Raw genomic sequence first — 15,054 nt, 5'->3', positions numbered from 1 at the left:
TAGGCAAACCCACAGGCTCCAGCCTTACATTTCTTTGTATTTGTTACACCATTCTCTAAGGTCATTCCAACCTTCTATTTTACCTCAACTCAGCACTTCTGAGCTCGTGCACTCTCGCCTGTCCATGGCTTATGTTCCAGTGTACAATATTCAGACAATTCTATAGAATCACTACATTTAATATTACTATTCCCAACACACTTCTGTACTTTCAAGCTGGCCTGAGGCAACGTCGCTGGCACCAAAGTTAAGCTAGGCATTTTTTCACCCTGTCCCTGCTCCTTCCAGCCCAAGTGTATGCTCACCTCATCAATGAGAAACGCAACTGATTTGCCTAGCAGATGACAGAGATCCATGAATTCACATCTATTCTGCAAATGTGTGTTCCATTTGGGTTGTCGATGCTTGGGCATTCCCATCTTGTAGAGTCTTGTTAAGGTGTTAAAATCTGAAACCATACACTTGCCACTAATTCAGAAATAGGTATTTATTGGTGATCCACTCCTCAGAACCTGTGTGGATTGCATTTAGGTTACGATAAAAAAGCAGCTCTTGAACTTTGAGATTTAAAGCCTTTAAAATGTACAGGGTATTTTCTTTTTGTTCACCCCTGAAAGTAACAAACGTATACTTTTTGAAATAGTCCTGTGGCACGTAGGAATAATATTAATAGAAACCTCAAGATGAAAAAATAGAAGTCCCTTTTCCCTTTTTTTTTTATTTTTTTTTTTTTCCTCTAGCATTTTACGATGGGATAATGAGACAGATGTCTCTCAACTGGAAGGACATTTTGACATTGTTATGTGTGCTGACTGGTAAGTACATAAAAATCATAAAACTCATGTTAGAAAAATAGCTTTGCTGCAGTAATTCTACAGTGCTGCTTGCTGATGGCTGAGCAAAGTCAACAAATGAAGCACAAAGCCACCTTAACCTCAACAAATTAATATTCATCTCCATGTGACAGTTATAAGGTAGTCTTCTATCACACAGTAACTTCTACCACATTATTTCCCAAAGATTGATTTTGAGAAGCATTTCCATTTTCTGGAATTGCCTCTGTTTCATGCTTGACGTATCAGTAAATGGACGACTTAGGCAAATTGCAAATAATTATGGCTCAGTGAGGAACAGTCTGGAGAAAAGGGAGTTTATCAACACAAACAGCTCAATTAGCTTACTTCTTAGGAGAGATCCGACTATTGATATAAGGGGATACATTTTTTGCTCCTCTGAAAATCTTTCAGAGGAAAAGAAGATTTTCAAAAGGAGATCACATTCTGTTTCTCAAATCAATTTGACAGCAATATTTGTAGACATAGGCTTTATGTTATTTGCACAGGCACATGTTAATTTTAGGAGAATTCTTAGTGAAAAAAAATGAGTCCAATACTTGATTTATGAAAAGGTAGGTACATGTTACAATGTGATATATTGTTTAACAATTTATGCAAATAGGTTTGATTATTGACACAAGCCTTTTCTGATACTGGATAGAGAGAATTGTGAAGTGCTATATTTGCTGTGTGCTAGCTTAAAAATTATTACATTATTAACTACTTATGGTTTATAAATGGAGTTGTGCAAATTTCATTTAGGAGAGTGCACATTTTAAAATGACTCTGTCTTTCCTTCATGGGTATATGACCCTTTAAATGTCCAAACCAGAAAAAAGCTGTTTATCTTTTGTGGCACATAACTGTTGTGAGAGAACAGATTCTGAAAACAGGGACTTCCTTGGACACCTCAGTTCAGCAGATTTCTGTACCTTGCTAAGGTGTAGTTAAAGGAAAAAGGCAAAGAGAAGTGCAAAGCTGTCTGTTGTCTCTTTAAACTGTGTTTAAGTTTTGATAAAATACTTCTCTAACTCTTTTTCCTTTGACAGTTTGCTGTTTAACAAACTCTTCTTTCAGAAAAGTTCCTGGGGTCGTATAGCACAGGAGAAAATGTGTTTAGTTTTTTTGTTTGGTTTTTTTTTCCCTTTTTCTGATTCCTCTTTGTAGACACAATGCAATACTGCTTCATTTCTCATAGGGTTTAATTTCAGCAAAGTTCTTTGTTCCCAAAAAGGACAGAGAAGGGTTTCTAACTAATCGCTGATAATGTGCCTCCGAGATGCATCATCTGATTAAAATAAGGAGCTAAACAACACCATATGATTTCAGCAAGTAATTTAGTAAATGCCTTCCTCACCAAATATTAGAATGGATACTCCAGGTTTCATTGCACAGATGAAGTTAATGCTGGACAGGATTAGATCAGATTAAGTATGAAAGTCAGATCAGAGTGCTGGCGGACATGAGCAGGAGGGCAGCAGTCTTCTCGGAGGCTTAGACAAGGCTCACATATGGATGTTCTCCAGATTATGTGGGTGAAGCAAGGTCTTGCCAAGAGATTTAGAGTTAAATTTGTTCTTCACACAAATATCAAAACAACCTGTCTGTGCCATCTCTTGTGTTCTTGATACTCACACCGTGTCATCCTATTTGTGCTGGGAGGACAGCACAGTAGAGCAAGACTTAAGTTAATTTTTCCAGTAATATTCTTGCCTAATACTCCTCACAGTCTGTTTGCAAATAGTGCAGTTTCCTTAGGAAACAAAGAATCAAACATGACAGGTAAAATACATAATGCATTTGCAATCTCTGCATTTTGTGCATTATTTTTAAGCACTTAAGATGCAGGTAAGTGTATAAATATTTATAGATTTCTTTAAAATAAATGGAAATGCTCCAACTGCGTGTTCTTATTCACAAATTGTCTCAGTTTTCTTACTGCAAGCACCCATACATAACCATGAAAATCCCTTTATTTTCATGTCTTTTAGAAACTTTTAGAAGCTAGGTTTCCTGGTACATGAAAACGCTGACCAAAAGAAATGTTGTTCCACGCTTTACCAAACTCAACTCTTCACTTCCATGTATTTCTCTTTTGAGGTATAGAACTGGCTTTAGAACAGCCAGTAAGATTTTTGCTCTCTGAATCTGTTGGACTGCCATTGAAGGGGAAAAGAAAAAAAAAAAAAAGATGTTTTCATGTAGCTGCTCGACTGAAGTATGCAACAATAAAAACAGATGGGATACGTTGCGCTTAGTTTGCCACAATTGTATACCTCATTGTCAACCAATAAATCTGAGATTAGAACAGAGAACTAGAAAGAAAAAAAAAATCTGAGTTCAAATATTAGGGGCATGGATAAAATTTTATCAAAGTATTTCCCACGAGAAGGATATAGTTTGATTCCCTGCATAGCTAACCAGTTGTACGGCTTGATCCCATTTACATTAAAACGAGCTCTATTCATAAGCATATTCCAAATCCACATGGAGGTTCAAATGAAAATGCACACGATTACAACAAGCAGCAGTGTGTTTATATTCATATATTTACAGTCAGACTTTCATAAACCTTGTGTGCAGGAGTGGAAAATAAGTTCTTTCTCGGAACAGACAGTCCATTAGTTAACAGCTAAATTTAGTAGCTCCACTAGATTATAAAATAAATAAGAGGCAAACTGCGAAAGCTACTCATTATTTAACCATTCAGAATTTTGACAATAAAAATGGTTTTGTGGTTCAGCAATTCTGAAATGGCTTGTAAAATGTCAACTACGAGATAAAAATTAGGGGAGGGAAAAAATCTTGGGGAGGCCATACCTGGAATAAGGATACAGTGAAAACAAAATAAGTAATGGTATTTTTAAAGCATATCCACCCACATCATACTTTTGAAGGGGGATTTAAGGCCAGGTCAGGGCTGTCAGAACTTTAGACTTTGATTTGACCTATACTTGTGGCTATAAAGTCATGCTAGTCCTGGAATTGTAAGTGTGAGTATGAATACAGAAGGAGAAATAGCAGGAGAGACTGAGGGATTTGAAGCTGTTCAGACCAGAGAGAAGGCTCCAAGGTGACCTTATTGTGACCTTTCAGTACCTTAAGGGGGCCTACAAGAAAGCTAGGGAGGAACTTTTTAGGATGTCAGGCAGTGATAGGACTGAGGGGAATGGAATAAAGCTAGAAATGGGTAGTTTCAGACTGGATGTTAGGAAGAAGTTCTTCACCATGAGGGTGGTGAGACCTTAGAACAAGTTGCCCAGGGAGGCAATGGAAGCTCCATCTCTGGAGGTGTTTAAGGCCAGGCTGGATGAGGCTCTAGACAGCCTGATCTAGTGTAAGGTGTCCCTGTCCATGGATCCTTGTGGTCCATTCCAACCCTGACTGATTCTATGATTCAGACATGTCAAACTCAGGACTCTTCCGAAGCTCACAAGAGCCACAAATTCCTGGTTATTTTAAAGGAGACATATATCTTTTTTTATTAAGGAAAAAATTGCTGACATTTTTTTTTTAATCCAAGGAAAGAGTCAAGGCTAGTATGATAAGCCAACAGAAAAATCTTTCTCATTTGCATTCTTGTGAAACAGGTTTTCATACATATTTGTATTGCAGAAACAGCAGAAGCTCTAGATTCTCTATAGCATTGGGGAAACTTGGGATCATGGAATCATAGAATCAACCAGGTTGGAAGAGACCTCCAAGATCATCCGGGCTTTTATTGAACACCTCCAGGGATGGTGACTCCACCACCTCCCTGGGCAGCCCATTCCAATGCCAATCACTCTCTCTGTGAAGAACTTCCTCCTAACATCCAGCCTATACTTCCCCTGGCACAACTTGAGACTGTGTCCCCTTGTTCTGTTGCTGGTTGTCTGGGAGAAGAGACCGACCCCCCTGGCTACAGCCTCCCTTCAGGTAGTTGTAGACAGCAATGAGGTCACCCCTGAGCCTCCTCTAAGGATATCTCTCTGTACTTACTTTGCCTATATTCTTGAGGTTTGGCACATACATATCTATTTGTACATCAGCGGCCAGGAAGGCCATCCCACATCACTTCCACTGCTGAGATTTTTGCTCAAGTCATGGGGAGTTGTGGATTTACCAAGAATGTAGAATTGAGATTAAAGTATTCTTTGGAAATCTTTAAATATGTCAATTTTGTTTCTGCTAGTGTATGCCATTAAATATAAGGAAATCCTTTTAGGAATGCAGTAAGGTCTCTGCCCTTCTTCAGTTTAAATGTATTGTTTGTTTTAAGGCTGATTCTTGCACACACTTGCAAGTGAGCTGGAACCTGACAACGTGGAACTAAGGGTTTGTTTTCAGTTTGTCAGCCGTGTAGTTGTAGGCCAACAAAAAGATAAACGACCCTTTGTATTGTGAATATAATCATGTCTGAAGTACACTTGTAAACTAACCTATATTACCAATTCCAAAGTGTGGGAAAAGAAAAATGAGTTTCCATTACAGCTTACAAAGTACATGCCCTTTGTTGCCAGGCACAGCACGGAAGGTTATCAGCATGAGGCAAACAGAGGATCTATTGGCTTGGGTTTTTTAATTTGTTTCCCTGTGGCATGCTATTACTTCCAGGAAGTTTTGTTATAAACTTTCATTTGTTTGTTTTAATGGTAATTAAAAAAGGAAAAAAAAAAAAAGTAAAGAGGTGACAATATTGCCTTCCTATTCATCTGGATTCCACAGGTTAAAAGCACTGCCTAAACAAAGGACAAATCATCAACTGTTTTCTTGCCTATCTGCTTCTGTGATCTGAAACTTCCTTAGTGGCCTGAGAAAACCTTCCTACTATTCCTGTCCTGAGCTACTGCTTTCACAGCATCCTTACTACATAACCAGTGTTAAAATACCTCACTTGCTGAGGCTGCACTCAATTCCTCTGTCCATATCACTGACAAAGATGTTAAACAGCACTGGTCCCAGCACTGACCCCTGAGGGATGCCACTTGGTACTGGTCTCCAGGTGGACATTGTGCCCTTGATCATCACTCTCTGCATGGAATCATCCAGCCAGTTCCTTATCCAGCAGTGCTCCACCCATCCAGTCCATGTTTTTCCAGTTTGGTGACCGGGATGCCATGTAGGACAGCAACAAATGCCTCGCTCAGGCCCAGGTAGATGATGTCTGTTGCCCTTCTCTTGTCCACTGTTGCTGTGACTTCATCACATAAAGCCACCAAATTTGTCAGGCATGATTTGCCCTTAGTGCAGCCATCGCTGGGTACCACCAATCATCTCTGCCTTGTTTTCCATTTGCCTTAGCAGAGCCTTCAGGAGGATCTGCTCCATGATCTTGCCAGGCACAGAGATGAGACTGACCTGTAGTTCCCGGGATCATCCTTTTCTCCCTTCTTGAAGATGTGTGTTGTTTGCCCCTTTCCAGTCAGCAGGAACTTCACCACCCTGCCAGGACCTTTCAACTATGATGGGCAGTGGTTTAGCAATTTCACCTGCCAGTTCCCTCAGGACCTGTGGGTGTGTCTCATCAGGCCCCATCAACTTAAGCACGTTCAGATTCCTTAGGTGCTCACAAACGTGGTCTTCAATTATAGTGAGCAGATCTTCCTTCTCTCACTCCTTACATTTGCCCTCTGGGAGTTGGACATTGTGTTTGGAGCCCTTGCCTCCCTTGTAGAGGCATTTCAGTTGTGCCTCTACTGGAGCTGACTTACTGACTGATTTTCCCTTACCCTGTTCTTTGGGCACTCTTTTCTCAGTCTGTACTCCAACCCTAGGGTCAGATCCCACCTGTCCATGCTCAGGTATTAACTTATCCATTGTTGCCATGATGTGACCTATCCCTAGAACGTTCACCTCTCCGCTCAGAGCTTCCACTTCTAAGTTTCTGTGTTCCAAATTTTTTCATGTCTGAGCTAGAAATCTATCTCGGACAGCCACACTCCACAGGTCACTTCCAACCCTTACCATTCTGTGATACTGTGACAGCTTGAGAGCAAAGCAGGGCAACTGTTCTGGGTTACCTGGGTTTCCTAATTTAAGGCTAAGAATCCACTTCCCATACCACCAAAATATCAATTGGGGTTGGACAGAAAAGGCGTCACTGAAGTTGTCTAATCTAGCAGACCACGAGACCATTTTAAGTGCTCAGATATTTGTTTCTGGTGAACAAAGGCCTGTAGTTCCCTCACTGTAAGCAGCAGTTTTGCCCCTATCTCACTGTAAAAAAAGACATTGGTATGTCTTTCTTTTCCATGGAATTCGTGTGTCTTCACAGAAAGGGTGATTGGCATTGGAATGGGCTGCCCAGGGAAGTGGTGGAGTCACCATCCCTGGAAGGTGTTTAAAAGGAGACTGGATGAGGCACTCAGTGCTGTGGTTTAGTTAATTAGAAGGGTTAGGTGATAGGTTGGACTCAATGATCCTAGAGGTCTTTTCCAACCTGGTTAATTCTGTGGTTCTGTATGCAGGTCCATGGAAAACAAATTTTAGCACTGGCAAGCTGCCTTAAAATTGTATTTCCACTACACTGCTTTCAAAAATAAAAGTATTGTAAGCACATTTTTAATTTGGAATGCACTTCTGTCTGCATATAAGCTCAACAAGTCTTACGTGTGTGCAGGCTTGTGATGTTTCCTGTTGAAGGAAGTTATTTTCAGCAATTCTTTTGGAGGATGACTTCTGCACTGTGTTCTACCTCTTCTATAGGCGGCCAAGATCCTGATGCAGTAGTATCTTATGGTATCTATCCATATAGAATCATAGAATCAGTCAGGGTTGGAAGAGAACACTAGGATCATCCAGTTCCAACCCCCCTGCCGTGGGCAGGGACTCCTCATGCTAGATCAGGCTGTCTGGAGCCTCACCCAGCCTGGCCTTAAACACTTCCAGGGATGGGGCTTCCACCACCTGCCTGGGCAACCCCTTCCAGGGTCTCACCGCTCTCATGCTGAAGAGCTTCTTCCTAACATCCAGTCTGAACCTATCCATTTCTAGCTTTATTCCATTCCCCTCAGTCCTATCGCTACCTGACATCCTAAAAAGTCCCCCCTCAGCTTTCTTGTAGGAACCTTCAAGACACTAAAAGGTCACAGTAAGTCACCTTGGAGCCTTCTCTCCAAACTGAACAGCTTCAAATCCCTCAGTCTCTCCTCATATGAGAGGTCCTCCAGCCCTCTGCTCATCCACGTGGCCCTAATATAGGCATCTACCTGACGTGATCAGAACTCTCAGGAGACACTAGAGATATCAGCTGATGTTTCAATTAATTAAATTTAAACAAGCATTTTCCCAGTAAGCTTCTCCCAGTAACATTTATGAAGTCCGAGGGGCAGCCATCATGCCAGTTGGTAAAGTCACATTCTATCTGTGGACAGGCTGTCAGGGAAATTGCTACCTAGTGCTTTGCTATCTTGAGAAGACATTCAGAAGGTCACATTTCTGTATGAAGTGCTCTTTGAAGGAACATAAGGATATACAGACTACCATATTTTCTTCAACAACGTGAGGGTCTGGCAGGTTTTGCTGCAGAAATCTGATCACTGACAAGTTTTCTGACAGACTTTTGTTTCTTCATGAGTAGCAAAAATTCACAGCTCTTACACAACTGCTTGACCCTGTGATAAGGCATATTTTATTCTTGGTAGCTATGGGATGTCTTTATCTAAGTAGCTGCACATACTCTATTCTTGATGATTGGCATGTGGTTGGCAGACTACTTTTTTCTCTTCAGTATTTTCATGTATTCTTTTTTTCTGTATATTCTTTATATTCTTCTTGAAATTTCAAATCTCAAAACCAAGCGAACAACAACAAAACAAAACACCACTATATCTCTTCAGAAGGAGAAAGGACAATATAGAAACAATGTCCTAATAGGTAAAATGCCATGTAGTGTGGAACTTGAGCTTGATACAGGCTAGGAGGCAGCTTTGTTACAGAGAGAGCACGAAAAATAATGAAGAAAGAATCCCATTATTTGTGGCCTTCTTGATAGAGTTTCTTATAGGAATCACCAATATAAATGCTGCTCGTGTTAGTAAGGACTGAAAGGCATCAGTTGCTGTCTGATGGTTGTTCACTAACCACTGCAAATGCACTCTCATCCACAGTAACTGCATGTCCACAAATATCTAGTCAAGAGTGATTGGCACCCTGGTTGCCACTATTAGTATATACATTAAGGTACTGAGTGGCATGAAGAATGAATTATCCCCTCAAATCATGAGGTAATCACACCAAAATAGGGCTGAGCGTGTTGGCAACATTGCATGGGAAAATTGACTCTGTTGCTATCCTTGTGGGACCCATGCTGGAGATGAAGGATTTTGCTCTTGAGAGAAGACAACTCTGAATGATCTGAGTCATTCTATTTACACAGTGTTTGAGGGAGAGAGTAGCTGGGGGCTTGTAAATCTTTATAGGGATAGATAGATAGATAGATAGATAGATAGATAGATTGATAGATCAAACATGCCACAACTGTGAAAGTAAAATAATTTAAAAAAACCCCACCCCCCTGAAATACAACAGGAAACAGTTAAAAAACCTCCACCCACAGCCCATCCATAGGAAAAAAAAACATGTGAAATGTAAACTTTGTCTCTTGATCCTTATCTCTGCTATGGTTGTATTTTAATAGCCACCATGTGTGATTTGTGAATTTCAGCTGCCTAATCATGCTGATATTTTAGCTTTGGTTTAGATTATATTTGGGTTTATCTATTTTCTAGTATTGAAAGCTAACTGAACTGGATGGAAATGTAGACCATAGTTTCTCTTTACAGCATTGTGTAAACATATGTAATTAGCCTTGTACTTATCTGCATTAGTATCATTAGAATTGAAAACCCATTTTAATCTGGATTCTGTTCTCTTCTCAATGTCAGCCTGTTTCTGGACCAGTACAGAGCTAGCCTTGTTGATGCAATAAAGAGATTACTCCAACCCAGTGTAAGTATGTTTCTATTTTCTCCTGAACACTGGCTTCAGAATAATTAGTCTGTGCACAATGATTGAGAGAGTAATGGAATGGCAGGATTAATGTCATGTAATACTTTAATACTTATTATGTCCAACTTCAATTGAGTCTTCTAATCTATCAGATTCTTTCCTAATCATAAACTAGGATACTTCTTATACTTGGCCTTCCGATAAGGAACACAGTGGGTAGTAAAATAAATGAAACTGCTTCAAAGATAGCGTGAGATTATTTTTATCAAAGCGCTTCTCAAGTATTTCCCTTTGATAGTAATGTCTTCATATTAAAGTAAAAGTGCGATATTGAAAGTTTTTATGTTGCCTTCTGTCATTTGTAATCCCTTCAATTGTAACCTTTGTCGTTGTGTGTTTATTTATTATGATTTTTTTGCTGTTCCATTTCTCTTTATATAAAAATGAATGAAACCCTTACACATAAATTGTAGTCTAAAACTTCTTTTTTTTTCATCCAGTCAGCAAGCCCTGTGTTTACATTTTGTGCTTTAGCACAGAGTGAAACCAAGCTCTTCATAAAATGCTTATGTGTTCTGTGTGTCACTGGTGGAATATTTTACCAATCCAAATCTATTAGGCTGTTAAACCAGACGTCGACAGGCACGAAAAAAGGTGCTATGTGCATACACTTATGGCCAAGAAATAATCTTGAATCTTTACTCCCCCCCAAAAATATATAAATTTAAAAGGAGATTATCAAAATGAGATTTGGAATATTTTATGGAATATTTTACCATTCCCAATCTATTAGGCTGTTAAACCAGACACCAACAGACTTGAAAAAAAGGCGCTATGTGCATACACTTATGGCCAAGAAATAATCTTGAATCTTTATCCCCAAAAATATATATATTTAAAAGGAGATTATCAAAATGAGAATTGGAATATTTTATGGAATATTTTACCAATCCCAATCTATTAGGCTGCTAAATCAGATGCTGACAGACACGAAAAAAAGGTGCCATGTGCATACACTTATGGCCAAGAAATAATCTTGAATCTTTATCCCCAAAAATATATATATTTAAAAGGAGATTATCAAAATGAGAATTGGAATATTTTATGGAATATTTTACCAATCCCAATCTATTAGGCTGCTAAATCAGATGCTGACAGACACGAAAAAAAGGTGCCATGTGCATATACTTATGGCCAAGAAATAATCTTGAATCTTTATCACCAAAAATATATATATTTAAAAGGAGATTATCAAAATGAGAATTGGAATATTTTATGGAATATTTTACCAATCCCAATCTATTAGGCTGCTAAATCAGATGCTGACGGACACGAAAAAAAGGTGCCATGTGCATATACTTATGGCCAAGAAAAAATCTTGAATCTTTACCAAAAAAATATTTAAAAGGAGATTATAAAAAGGAGAATATGAAAAAAAAAAAACAACAAAACATGTGAAATAATTGCTATAAATTTGAATTTGAAACAGACATTTTACCTTTCATGCTTAGCACACAGTAAGGTCTTCCAGTAAGGCAAACTTTCCATTAAAAATAAAAGAGTCTTGCATCTTAGCGATGCATTCTCCAAACTTTCATTGACAACTGTATTGTAGTCTTTGTGTAAGAGATTTTCTCTGCAAAAGGAATTGAAAATGCATACGTGCAAAGGCTTAAGAATCCGAGTCATTTTAGTCATGTAAGTAATCCCATTCTTTGCTAAGAGTGATCAGGTTTCTATTCTTGGTTCTACCATAGACTTTCCTGAGTGACCTGAGGCAAATGACTTAAGACCGAATTATTTTAATGAGCTCTGGGGCAAGGCTGCCAGGAAGGCAGGAGAAACATAGCCACCATGCAGAAAAGGTTACCCAGGTATTTCTGATAGTGGCAGCGAGGGGAGATGGAGCAGCTCCTGCTCACAGTGATACGTTCTGACTTCCTTGGTGGACCATCGATTCTCAGGGGGCAATAATTTTTTGGAGGCCAAAAGTGATCTGGAACACAAAGATGATCTCAGTTTAAAGAGAGAGAGGGGTGGGGGAAAAGGCAAAAACTATTTTTCTCAGCCCAGATCAATGCCCACATCTGGTTCTTCATGTAGCCCCATATGTTGCTGTACTTGCTCCATGTGTGGATACTGCAGGAGAAGAATGTGTACAGCAGGATAATGAATGTATCAGAGGTGCCCTGGTAACTGTGACCTGGCGATCCAGCTTGGGCCACGAGCTTACCCTGGTTCTGGAGGACAGAATCGACTCTTAGCCCTTTCCAGGAGTAAGAATAGTGCACACTGACTGGAAGTTCCAAAGAGAACTTCTATTTACAAGAGCATATATACACAAGGCAATCAGGTAGAGTAAGTACAAGACTCACTTGGCCCAAACTGGCCTTCTGGAATCCTTCACCCCTTCCACCCTCAGCTGGCCTAGGGGTAGGCCAAAACCACCACACCCAGCCAGGTCTACGAGGCCTCAATGGCTCAGCTCCCTGCCTGCCAACTGCCCCCAAACCAAGATAAGAGCATGCTGCTCGGAGAAGTGGAAGTGAGAGAAGCAGGGAGGAGAAGGGGAGAGATCAGTCAGGCTGTGATACCAGAAAGGGCATAGAATAACAATGTTACGATATCCTGGGATGAGCAAGTCCATCCCCCTGGGATGGGCCTCTATCCCTATGGCTTTGTTTAAGGGGGGCCTGGGATCCTCCCGCTAGCACACCTGGCTACAGCCCTTAGCTGGAGTGGAAAAGTAGCTGTTTGTGGCTTTGTCTCCTCACTGCTAATGAGAGTCTGGTAGTATGTATTGACAAAAACATGACTCTGCACACACATTTGTTAGTGCACACACACATGCACGTTCTTTACCTGGGCTGTTTAACCCAACCAGGGAATTGATTTCAAAACCAATGATGATAATGATGAACATGAGCCAGCGGTGTGCCCAGGTGAGCCACCAGGTGGCCAGGAGAGATACTGGCATCCTGGCCTCTATCAGGAACAGTGTGGCCAGCAGGATGAAGGAGGTTATTCTGCCCCTGTACTCAACACAGGTCAGGCCACACCTTGAGTACTGTGTCCAGTTCTGGGCTCCTCAATTCAGGAGAGATGTTGAGGTCCCGGAATATGTCCAGAGAAGGGTGACAAAGCTGGTGAGGGGCCTGGAACACAAACCCTATGAGGAGAGGCTGAGGGAGCTGGGGGTGTGCAGCCTGCAGAAGAGGTGTCTCAGGGGGGCCCTCATTGCTGTCTACAACTACCTGAAGGGAGGTTGTGGCCAGGTGAGGGTTGGTCTCTTCTGCCAGGCAACCAGCAATAGAACAAGGGGACACAGTCTCAAGTTGTGCCAGGGGAGGTCTAGGCTGGATGTTAGGAGGAAGTTCTTGAACAGAGAGAGTGATTGGCATTGGAATGGGCTGCCCAGGGAGGTGGTGAAGTCACCATCCCTGGAGGTGTTCAAGAAAAGGCTGGATGAGGCACTTAGTGCCATGGTCTCGTTGACTGGCTAGGGCTGGGTGCTAGGTTGGCCTGGATGATCTTGGAGGTCTCTTCCAACCTGGTTGATTCTATGATTCTGTGATCATGAGTTGAAGGCTTCCTTGGCTATCCACTTCTCTCTGATGACATTAAAGCATGTTAAGAATGTGAGGGAACTGACTGTGAAATTTCCTTTGTTTAATGTTATTCATCCTGGGTTGAACCTGTATTCAGTCCTAACATGTACAGAAGCAGTTCCAGTGCCTTCAGAGAGTTACACCCCTTTGCACCTCACATTTAGCCACAGAATTAACATTCTAGCTTAAAGTTCCCACGAGAAGGATGAGCATAAAAGTATTTCCCTGTCTCACAGAGGCATTTTGAGAATACATACAGCACTGTGGTATTAGTGACTGGAATCTTTTAAGTGCACAGTAGTACCATAAATCTTGAGATAGTTTCTGTTGCTGCCTCCCTGTGCATTGCCTCAGCGTGTGTGTGTGTATGAGCTGTCACACACAGATTTCTTCCTATCCTCCTTACCAAGTGCCAGCATTTTAACTTTCCAGAGTTCCCACAGAAATTCTCCCTTCTGGTCACTTTTTGTCCTGTGGAATACGAGACTGTGTTTTGTCCAGCCAAACATTCTCCTACAACATCCAATCATTTTATCATTTCCTTAGATCCCTAAAAATATTTCTTGTCTCTTCAGCTGATTACAGTACCTTAGCAAAGTTAGTCTTTGCTCTTGTTAATATAGAAATTAAATACAGGAACTTGCAGTAAACTTTGTGGCTCCCCTCAGTGTGGTAGGCTGTTGGCTGAGAAGAATCTTTGTCTACAGCTCTTCAACTGGTTTCCATTCCATGTGACAGAATGCTGCATTCAGTCAGTTAGAATTAATTTTGCAAATAAGGTTCCAAGAGATGCTATATAAAGTGGGTTAGATTTTGGGATTGTCTTTTTCACAGAGACTAAAATCTATCAGTTCAAGTTACAGTCATTTTTGGTTTCTTAAATACAGAAGGTTAAACAAAAATAATAGCTCATGAACCATAGTGCATTGCCTGGGCTTCATAAATGGTCTGGGGTTGTTTAGCCTGCAGAAGAGGATGCTCGGGGGGACCTCATTGCTGTCTACAACTACCTGAAGGGAGGTTGTAGCCAGGTGCAGATTGGTCTCTTCTCCCAGACAGCCAGCAACAGAACAAGGGGACACAGTCTCAAGTTGTGCCAGGAGAAGTCTAGGCTGGATGTTAGGAGGAAGTTCTTCCCAGAGAGAGTGATTGGCATTGGGATGGGCTGCCCAGGGAGGTGGTGGAGTTGCTGTCCCTGGAGGTTTTCAAGAACAGACTGGATGAGGCATTTAGTGCCATGGTCTAGATGACTGGATGGGGCTGGGTGCTAGGTTGGACTGGATGATCTTGGAGGTCTCTTTCAACCTGGTTGATTCTATGATTCTATATCCTCCTGAAAATCCTCTATGCAAGAACATTAAGTCCTGGTTTAAATGCAGTTTCCCAATTTAGGGTCAAATTTGGATACTCTGCTCAGGTAGTTTAAAATGTCTTTTAAAAATTAATGGTCAGGTCTGATTCGTCTCCCACTTTGCCTTGTTTACACTGTGGTAATTCCACTGGCAGCAAGTGGAAGAGACTCTTCTGTGTGTGAAACTGAAGAAAGAAAATAATTACTTACAGTCTCCGCATGGTCTGGAGCCAGCAAACAGGTTTTGCATTCGCTGTGGGTTTTGTGTGCTTTATCTCTGGTTTGTTTTGGTGATTCATAGCCACCACGATGTGAAAAAGGAGCAGAT

The 15,054-nt window shown here is 40.9% G+C and overlaps 1 protein-coding gene across 2 annotated transcripts in view; it reads left to right on the top strand.

The window, feature by feature from the left end:
• Positions 1 to 15,054, top strand: part of CAMKMT (calmodulin-lysine N-methyltransferase) — a 223,340-nt gene that overhangs the window by 201,700 nt on the left and 6,586 nt on the right. Inside the window, exons 8-9 of one of the 2 annotated variants that reach the window (XM_064158392.1) lie at positions 741 to 815; positions 9,704 to 9,767. In XM_064158392.1, coding sequence (XP_064014462.1) covers positions 741 to 815; positions 9,704 to 9,767 — 139 coding nt within the window. The remainder of the gene's footprint in view (positions 1 to 740; positions 816 to 9,703; positions 9,768 to 15,054) is intronic. The other variant, XM_064158393.1, reaches the window with a different exon arrangement.

Source organism: Pogoniulus pusillus, chromosome 18, assembly GCF_015220805.1.
Source record: "Pogoniulus pusillus isolate bPogPus1 chromosome 18, bPogPus1.pri, whole genome shotgun sequence".
In the NCBI taxonomy this organism is placed as follows: Eukaryota; Metazoa; Chordata; class Aves; order Piciformes; family Lybiidae; genus Pogoniulus; species Pogoniulus pusillus.
The sequence above is the reverse complement of the archived record's forward strand: the minus strand, read 5'-3'. Positions and strand labels throughout refer to the sequence as shown.